The sequence below is a fragment of the Eucyclogobius newberryi genome, unplaced genomic scaffold (assembly GCF_026437365.1).
Source record: "Eucyclogobius newberryi isolate DKJ021-1_F unplaced genomic scaffold, fEucNew1.0.hap1 SCAF_2, whole genome shotgun sequence".
Taxonomy (NCBI): domain Eukaryota; kingdom Metazoa; phylum Chordata; class Actinopteri; order Gobiiformes; family Gobiidae; genus Eucyclogobius; species Eucyclogobius newberryi.
The window spans coordinates 42,576,622-42,586,778 of record NW_027315834.1 but is presented as its reverse complement, the minus strand read 5'-3'; the positions used below and the strand labels follow the sequence as shown (position 1 = coordinate 42,586,778).

The following is a 10,157-nucleotide window of genomic DNA, read 5'->3' as shown; positions in this document are numbered from 1 at the left end:
AAGGTGGTTTACACAAATATGTGGGTGGGACAACGTGTGACGTGACGCTGCGTGCGTGGGCTAGCCGGGGCCGAGCCAGGGGCCAGGCCAGGGCCGAGCGTGGGGCCGAGGAGACCCAGGATCAGGACAAGTACTCTGAAGGGCCTGAAGGGAGCATCTCTACACACACTGGGGGCCCCTTCCACCAAACTTACAAACTACCAACACGCTTTATTATTCAAGGTAATAAACATGTTGTAGAAGTGTCATTATGATGGAAGCAATTCAATTCGCTATCTCTTCAAGTGGTGTAGTTTGGACCTCTTTTTGAATCGCTCAGTTGGGGTCCTGACCAGTTGGGAAATGGGTAGTGACAAATAATGATAGTTATTTATTTTATTTTTATCTGAAGAGAAAAGTCACAAAAAGCTTACATTACAAAAACTTTACTTGGGAAAGTGTGTACTCATCATTACAGAACATTCCAGCAGTAAACATGCTAAACAATAACAAGATTAATTCAACTGTTTTATAAAATATTATTTTGGGAATGATAACATGGAATGTCTAGCTTTCATGTTCCAAAAGCTTCTGCTGTGTCAACAATACAATCTCCTCCATTATTTCAGGCTTTAGGATGTCTTTCACCTGTTAAACAGAAGTAAAACATGTTGCATACATTTGAAGCCAATATACAATGCATGTGAAACAAAAAGCAACCAGAACATTGCTGCCTTTACCTGATGTTGAAGAGAGGATTCATAGCAATAAAGGACACTAGTGTCATAAAGAAGAACTTTGTGTGCAGTTAAAGCTAGAAGACAGTTCCTTAGTCTTGAAATCACTTCTCTATCCGAGAGGCTAACTGGCTAAAATGAGAAGATATAAAAACACATATTTTTAATATAGCCATTCAAATAAAACCTTTCTGACAGTGGAAAATGGAATATGACAAAACATGCACACACCTCTAAACTGGTGTAAAAGCCCCCAGCTTCCTCTTCCTGTTGAGCCGGAGTGGGATAGAGCCAGACAAACCCATTGTTACCGAGGATAATAGATGCACCACACGGCAGGTTGTGAAAATGTGTTTTCTGTCTCTTGATCAAAGAGGGTGAAAGCTGCACTAATACACCTTGACCAAGCTGATAAATCCAGAAGTACAATTAATAATGTGTTTTTGTTCATATATTATTACATATATTTTTAAACTATATGTTACGGTATAACTCACTTTTCCATATTTCAAACTTCTTGTATGAAGTGACAATGCTCCGTCAGAGAAAACAGACTGCACTTCTGCCTAGAGCGAGCAACAAACAAGAGGAAATTATTAGAATTGGAAAATCAGTTAATAAAAAATAAACAGTTATTATTTCCATTTAGCCAACAGTTGTGCTAATAAAGCATATTATAAAAGTGGCTACATGACCTTTAAATGAATGTTAGTTTGCACATTAGCCTTAGTTTAAGTCCTCTATGAAGATTGTGTTTAATCAGTTCATACAATTAATATGGTCTTTTCTAAAATATAAATTACACTGATAAGATCTCCTTCTTGAAGATATTCTCTCATGGTGAGCTCATCTTCTGCAGACCTTCTCCTCTAGAAAAAGAAGGCACAATCTGAATAAAGTGATTTGATTTAAATACACAAATGGCAAAGTTTACAAGTATTGAGTCACACCAGTTCTCCTCCAGGCAGATTTACTGATGACAACAAGAGTACAGAGTCCAGCCGGGAGTTTGTTTCTACTTTCCAGCGTTTCTGTTGAACCTTTTAAATACAACGAATAAGCCTACATGATGAATCTGAAATATGAGTTTTACAGTGACATGAAAACTGTAGCCGTACCTCTGTGATTCTCCCGACAACCACATCTCCAACCTCACCATTGAATCTGTAAAATGTGGCCACAACGCACAAGAAGCAGGTGGAAAACGTGTAAATGGTTAGTAAATAATTTCTAAACACTTCTCCCGAATGAAGACTGTGTGGCTAATATTTTTACAGTCCACCTGGTTTTTAGAGGGCTGACGCAAATCAACTTGTCTACCCTCTGCACTTCACCAGCGACAGACGCAGTCAACTTCTCTTCATCGACATAAGTACCATGGCCCCTAAAAACAAAAGGGGTAAGTGTTACACCAAAATAAAATGAAGGCAGTGAGAGTAGGAGAGGACATTATAGGATTTGTTTGCCATCGTAATTAATTATCTCATAAGGTGCACTGTGTATGTTAAGGCATTAAACAGATCGAGCAACAAAAAGTGTGTAATCCCTCATTTGTCCATAAACAGTGTCCATCTCCATGGAGACAAGCAGGCACCGCTACAAGGCAAGTTACAGGTCAGAGCTGTGGAGAGGCGCTAACACTAACATTAGACTGTACGGTATTTTTTTGATTAATTAAGAATGGTAGCTGTAAGAAATAACGTTATGTCTTACTGCGGAGCATTCCAGGCAACGTAAAATCTCCATGGAGACAAGCTGATGGCAGACCCTCAGACAGGAAAAGTTACATAGTGTGCCTTTAAGCTTTATGAATGTAAAGTTAGATCATCCCATTTACCTCATAAAACCTGTATCCGAAGTAATTACATCGCCAGGCACAACCAGATCCTTCCGCTCAAAGAAAGAGACCGCTAAAGTTAGAGGTTTTCGCACAGTTGGTAGTCGCATGTCCGCCATGCTGCTCTGCGCTCTTCTTCTTTAGGACTTTAGCATCAAAGTGCTCTTTTGCCTGCCGCCCCCTACTGGCAGTAGACAGTATTAACCCCTCACGGTCTCTACAGGAGGTGCGTAAATTAGTGAAATAATAAATGAGTGGGGTATGACCAATAATATTATAGATCCATGGGTACGACCAAAGCATACTTTGGAATGGCTTCATGCAACAACAACAACAACAACAACAACAACAACAACAACAACAACAACAACAACAACGGTTAAAGAACGACGACAGCAAGATATTGTCCCCAAACACAATCACACACGTAACAGTAAAAGACGAGAGGTTTATCGGAAACGCTTCTTATGCCACTAGATGTCAATGTTTAGCCACAAAAACTCCTTTTTTCCCAAGCACGTCCACGAAGCCGTGACGTCGCGTGTCAACACGGTCAACAGGACGGAGCGTGTGAGCCAATCAGCACGCAGCGTGAGCGGCGTTGTAAAGATGGCGTCGGTCAGAGCTGTGGGAGTTAAAGCTGGACGCTTCGCCGTTATTAAACATCGCTGGCTCAGACTGTACTTCATTTGAAACAGTCCGAGCGTGTATTCAGTCTATTTGTGTTGAGCAAGGGACTCGGAATACTTCCGCGTTTAACTGCTAGGTTAGTTATATTTTCGCTTATGATCGGTTTGGCTGCTCGTTAGCTTCAACAACTTGGAAAAGCTGCGCTAGCTCTGGCTAAGCTCTGCTGTTTGTGCATCTCTGCTGCGTTCATGGAGTGATATCATGGAACACAATCTACTTATGCGGATCTAATGCTTTTAGTAACAAAAACTCTACTGCCGATGAGCCGACTGGATTAAATAGTTTGGCGGTGAGCGGGTGGACTGGTCCTCCGTCATTGCGATAGTGTTTTGGAGTGTCGCGGTCATGTATTTTTTGACCGGCTGGCCCCGGAGGCTCCTCTGCCCGCTGAGGAGCGAGGAGGAGCCCTTCTTCATCCAGCCCAGCTCCCAGCGCCTTTACTTTGCTGTGATCTCTGAGACTCAGCTCAGCATCTGGTTCAGTCGGGTAGGTACTCCAGCGCAACGTCCTGCACGTGAAAGTATTTACATTGCGCAGATTGAGTTTAGCCTCAACGCTACTCTCGGTGTCAATCATGTGTCCACATCCACAGAGGTACAGAGTCTGAACAGCTGTGTGTGCGTTGTCCTGGAGGGGCTCCGCTTCCCCCCGGAGCAGGGACATTGTCTACTGCTTTGAAATGACAAACAAGGGGAACATTAAACTTTTACTTTGACGGGACTCTGGTCAACACATTAGATTTGTAGACCCTGTAGATGGCCTTTCAGTGAATTATTTGGCTCCAATTTGTTTCAGTTGTAGTCATCTGGAAAAATTAAAAGTTTCGACACTCATCCGAGAGTCATCCTAAATCAATTGTATGTTATTGTATGTGTTAAATTTAACCCTGTGTTTTCGAGTTTGTTATCCCATCAGTATCGGATTTAATCAAATTAATTGAGTGGAATAAGAGCCACACTGTAGTTTCCCTTTCCCACTTGTGTCTGAGCGCCACAGTTGTTTCAGAGGAGGAAGATGTTGGTCTGTCTGTATTTTGCACGGATCAGATCATGTTTTTTGTTCATTTTTTCCCCAGACATTTGTAGTTGAACATATTAGTTACGCCGCTTCATAAGAAGTCTTGCATCAATGTGAACTAAGCATTTGATAGTCATGGAATCAGAAATCAGTAATTTTATTGCAATGCCACCTGTCCTGTTATGTAAATCGCAGGTTGTAATCTCATCTACCAATCATTCTAATGTTGTCTCATATGGGACCAAACGATACACTTTTGTTTGTAGAGACTTTTATTTAGTCAAAATGATTAAGGCTTTACCTCGACCGCAATACAGTTACATTATACCCACTTTACTGTACTGTATTGAAGTAAATGCATACAGCTATACTGGTCACTGTGTGTGTTTTTTCATACCAAACATGTACATTCCAAATTTCACAGAGGGAAGACTTTGTTTGCCCAGAAACTACCCACAGGTTAATGCACACAGCCTGCAGTAAAATGTGAAATATACACTGTGTACACAGCCGATCCCTCCATTACGTTTGGCTCACTCAATAGTCACTACAAATTATGTATTTAAAAGTTTAAAATGTGTATTTATTTCAGTATGTTTTGAATTTGTCCACAGCCCAGTGTTTTGATAGTCAGCTACATTGAATCAGCAAAAGCCGCAGCCCAGTTTGGATCTTATGAAAAAGCGGAATGGAAACCAGACGACACTATGGTAGCTGTGGCGGTAAGCAGCCTTCCTTATTCACTTCTCACAATTTGTTACCACTTTAGTGTTTCTTTGAGAAAAGAGTTGCTGTTGGGTTTTTTTTGGCAAGTGTCACTGATCCCTGATCAGTCGAGTTGTGTGCACTGAGCAATTTTGAAACATCGTTTTGCAAAAATGAGTAGGGACCAAGTTAGGGTTAAGGCAGACTTTATTGTCCCTGCAGACTTTATTGTCCCTGCAGGAGTTAGGCTTTGATTCATCCTTCAATGCCACTGGGGCAACCTGTCAGGAGCAGCGGGCGCTGCAGGGCCCATCTCCAGACCGTGCTAGGCTTGGTCAGGATTACCGTAGCTAGAGGATTAGACCTATTGTGCATGTTTTGGGTTGATGGAGGAAACCACCAGACACAAAGAGGAACATGCAAACTCTGGACAGAATGGCCCAGTCCGGCCTGGGAGTCAAACACGTTCTTGCTGTGAAGAACGTGTTGCGTTCAGTGACCATGAGGCTGTGTTCATGTGACATTGATTACGATACTCCAGACAATATTGACTCAAATTGAGCTGGAGCAGGTCAGAATTCTGATAAAACTTTATAAAAGCTGTTAGTTTTAGTGAGTGAGAATAAAAAAGGTCAACGTCTGCTCAATTTCAGCGCGGCAAGTTTAACTTAAACTAAATAGTGTATTTTAAGCTATTTGGACAAGAATCCAACAGATGTAGGCCTAACGCAGAGCAGAGTTGTGTTCAAAATATTGATTCAGCAATATATCGTCACGGACTCTGTATCGATATGCATATTGATACCGAGTCACAGTATAGATTTTTTTTTTTAATTAAAAATATATATAGTATTATTATTCTTACATTTTTAAAAAAGATTTTTGTGACCTGTAGCCTTTAAACGAGGTGGAATAGTACTTTTGATCTGCTGTGAGGTGAGAAGGAGCTGTGGACATGATCAGAAGCTGATCTGTGCAGAAGATGCTGCTGCTGCATGTTCAGACCATGACAATTGTTTGGCAAGAAACATACAATACTTTACTAGAATGTGTTCCTATTTCTATTTGGATCAGTTGGTTGGATGTATGAAGTTATTGGAGCATAATGGATTTATAAATAAGTACTTTTTGACATGAAATTTCATACATTTTCTTATCCAGAGTGAAAACATTACCCATTTGTAGAAATGTTTGTTGTTACCCAGTTGTAGTCATCTGGACTCAGTTAGAAAAAAATATATATTATATTTTTTTCTAACTGAGTCCAGATGACTACAACTGAAGCTTTTTCTACTATGGAACACGCCTGGACGAATGAGGGATTACACCGACATTACCCATTTGGTAAATTTGGGTCTTGGCAATACCCAGCCCTAACGCAGAGGCAGTAAGGCCTTCTCTGTCCTATATTTCACATGAGTCCTATTATAGTTCACATAAACATGGAGGCTCCTGTCGGTCTCTTTCCTGTGTTGTGCTCTGGTCATGGCCCAGGTTTGTGCAGAAGCACATCTGCACCACGTGCGCGCCTCACTGCAGTGTGCATGAAAGCGTCAAATGAGCTCTAAACACAGGGATTACTCACAAATAGAACCAGTTTGAAAAGCCTTTTCCTGTATGAATGACCTGTGTATTACAATAATGCCAAAGGTTGGCCAGGGCAGTCGCTCCTACAGAAGCCTCGACAGGACGAGTTTGTGCGGCCCGGGCCGTTCTCTGGCGGCTCACAGCAGTTCAGAGCAGTTCAGAGCAGCTCGGAGTGAGCGAGGCTGTGTGCCCCAGCAGGTTATCTCCACCTCAAAGGTATTTTTGCCTTGTTAAATAAAGATTAATAAATCATATAACATAATATAATATATTATATAGCTATAATATATATTTTTTATGTATTTATTTTGCATATTGCCTACCCCTAATCAAACATGTTGAGTAGAGTTTGATGTGGCAACAGAGAACTGCAGAGTCTGCTGTGTACACCTGCATGGATCACTGGACTTGATGACTACAGACCTGTGGCTCTGACGTCTGTAGTCATAAAGTCATTTGAGCGCCTGGTCCTCCCCCACCTCAAGTCCCGCACCTCCCCCCTGCTGGACCCCCTGCAGTTCGCCTATATACCAACAGGTCTGTAAACGACTGGCACTCCACTTCACCCTGCAGCACCTGGACTACCCGGGAACCTATGCAAGGATCCTGTTTGTGGACTTCAGCTCTGCATTCAACACCATCCTCCCTGCTCTGCTCCAGGACAAGCTCTCCTAGCTCAACGTACCCGACTCCACCTGCAGATGGATCCCCGACTTCCTGACGGATCGGACGCAGTGCGTGCGGCTGGGGAAGAATGTCTCAGACACACGGACTATCAGCACAGATATCCACAGGGATGTGTACTTTCTCTCCTGCTCTTCTCCCTGTACACAAACTGCTGCACCTCCAGCCACGACTCCATTAAACTAATCAAGTTTGCGGATGACACCACCCTCATCGGGCTCATCTCGGACGGGGATGAGTCTGCCTACAGGAGGGAGGTGGACCGGCTGGTGTCCTGGTGCAGCGGTAACAACATGGAGCTCAACGCCCAGAAAACAGTGGAGATGATCGTGGACTTCAGGAAAGTCAAAGCCTCCCCCATCACCATTGTGAACTCTCTCCGCTTTCTCGGCACCTGACAAGCCTCGAAATAACGGGTCGGACACGGTCAATGACCGACGCAAAAATCAGTTTTGACCGACTCCAAAATCAAGGCTCCGGACATACTGACCAACGCAAATTTTTCGCCGTAATATATTTTGAATTGGCAAAAACAGCGCGGTGAACATACCCAAAGCGATTCCTATGCACAAACTGTGCGCGCTACACTACAGTCCACGATTATTGTCGTAGTTGTACAGCAGTGGAAGGCAGCGTAGCGGATGTGCGCGCTGAGAAAATCATGGCAGATAAACACCACGCTGCCGCTGTCAAACACAAACAAAAACCAGCGGCTGCAGGGATACTCAAGAGATCACTGTCAAGAATTTAATTGATGATGATCTCGCTAAGTTTTGTGCCCGTGACTGGCTAGAGCAGTCCTTCTCAACTAGTCGGGCAACACGTCGGGAGCGTTTCAGACGCTTTGGACGCGCACCAGAGCGGCCCAGAGGGAGAGTGAGGGAAAGAGAGAAGAGGTAACAGGTAGTTCCAGTGCGTAATCTTACCTGTAAATGCTTTTTTGTTCTTCACAAATCTTTTTGTTGTTGGCGTGAGCCAAAGGAAAGTTTAAAGCCCCTCCCCCGAGCGTTACCATGGAGATCATCTCATTAATAAATGATCTAATGCTTAAAAGAGCTACAATGAGGGGCCAATAAGCATACTTTTATATTATTTCATCAATTTATGGCCATTTTATTTTTAAATGAATATGCTGTATTAGAGTAGGAAGAAAAAAATATATAAAAATGTTTCCTTACTTTTTTCTGATAATTGTGAATAATCGTGATATTTCTCATGATAATTGTGACTAAAATTGATATTGTGATATCCCTAATAACAAAACAAACAAAAGTCAACCAAAAGCTAATAAAACAAGGAAATATGAGGAAGTGTATGTAGCACTTGGCTTCACTGTGACTGAGGTGGAGACGAGGAAAGACCGGTGTGTCTACTGTGTCTTTAATGTTGGCAGCGACAGCATGAAGCCAAATGAAGACATCAATAAAACACTTGTGACTGATTCAGAATTAGCCATGACAGGTACCAAATGATTGGTACCTGTCATGTTGACAGGGACGTAAAAATAATGATTTCAAGGCTTGCACCACCATCACCCAGGACTTCAAGTGGGAGCCCACCATCAGCTCCCTCATCAAGAAGGCCCAGCAGAGGATGAACTTCCTGCAGCAGCTGAGGAAAGCCAAGCTGACAGCGCAGATGATAGTGCAATTCTAAACGGCCATCATAGAGTCCATCCTCACTTCCTCCATCACCATGTGGTACACTGGAGCCACAGCCAGGGACAAACGGAGACTACAGAGCATTGTACACTCTGTTGAGAAGGTGATAGGCCGCGAACTTCCATCTCTGCAGGACATGTACATCTCCAGGGCTCTGGGACGAGCAGGTCCTATCACAGCCGACCCTTCTCACCCTGGACACGGACTATTTGAGACGCTCCTCCCAGGCAGGAGGCTTCGGTCCATCCGGACCAGAACCTCCCGTCGTAAGAACTGTTTCTTTCCCTCTGCTGTTGGACTCATGAACACTGTCTAAGCACCTTGTACTCATTGCACTGTTCACTTATATTGCACTACTCAACTTCAACTGTTCAATGTTTGTCGTTTGTGTTGCACCGAATCACCAGGACAAGTTCCTATGTCTGTGATTTTTTGTTCATCGACAAATGGCAATAAACACCTTTCTGATTCCTATTCTGATGGAGATCAAATTTTAGTTTGTTTAGTTTTTATTAATTGAAATCTTTGCTTTGTTAACATTTTCATGTGTATTTCAAGTACAGTCTACTGAATGGTGAAAGTACAATGTTGAGTAATCTTTGTTTAGAAAAGTATTGAAGTGAAGGTGGCTCTGTCTTCTCAGATTAAAAGTTGAGCTGACCAGGGCTCTTCTATAACCTCTATATAACCCTGTCTTTACTTTGGGCCATACACTGTTTACATGCGGAAATGCACACATTACATTGGGCAATAAAATGGGACATAAGGGGAATCATTTCATTATAGATTATTTGGATAGAAACTTCAGAGACAAATGTGCAGTTGTGTCCTGTATTGTTGTGAAAATGTTTGGAAAAGAGATGAGTTGATGTCAAACACAACAGGAGCCATTGTGTGTTCACTTCCCACCAAACACAACTGCTTCTGCTGTTTTACATCTGTCAAAGCTTCTGTAGGATTTTATTCTAAAATGATGAATGGATTTGTTTTTGAAAACTCGTTGTAGCTCACAAACATTTTAAGTACAGTTTTATATGACTTTATTTGAAACAATATTTAATGGATTGACAATTTGATTAGATTCTATTTACAGGCAAAGTGGACACGAGCACACCTGGTCTACGTTCATCTCTTTATGCAAAGCATCTTTTGATATCTTGAAAAGCACAATTCAAGTGTATTATTATTATGATGAAAATAATATAACCCTGACCTGTATCAACAACTGGAAGTACAACAAACATCCTGGTTTTTTTACAG

The 10,157-nt window shown here is 42.2% G+C and overlaps 2 protein-coding genes across 2 annotated transcripts in view; one reads left to right on the top strand and one right to left on the bottom strand.

Moving 5' to 3' along the window:
* Nucleotides 1–411: 411 nt before the first annotated feature.
* Nucleotides 412–2,755, bottom strand: exosc2 (exosome component 2). Its single transcript, XM_072454037.1, has 9 exons — nt 2,554–2,755; nt 1,999–2,100; nt 1,835–1,880; nt 1,667–1,756; nt 1,520–1,585; nt 1,214–1,282; nt 948–1,124; nt 720–848; nt 412–627 (listed from the first exon to the last, which is right to left on the bottom strand). Exons 1-9 carry the CDS (start codon nt 2,670–2,672, stop codon nt 547–549), a joined length of 879 nt encoding a protein of 292 aa, XP_072310138.1. The 5' UTR covers nt 2,673–2,755; the 3' UTR covers nt 412–546.
* Nucleotides 2,756–3,142: 387 nt separating this feature from the next.
* The window catches only part of ric1 (RIC1 homolog, RAB6A GEF complex partner 1), a 28,809-nt gene continuing 21,794 nt past the window's right edge, over nt 3,143–10,157 (top strand). Inside the window, exons 1-2 of the mRNA XM_072453076.1 lie at nt 3,143–3,729; nt 4,875–4,982. Coding sequence (XP_072309177.1) covers nt 3,589–3,729; nt 4,875–4,982 — 249 coding nt within the window. The 5' untranslated portion in view covers nt 3,143–3,588. The remainder of the gene's footprint in view (nt 3,730–4,874; nt 4,983–10,157) is intronic.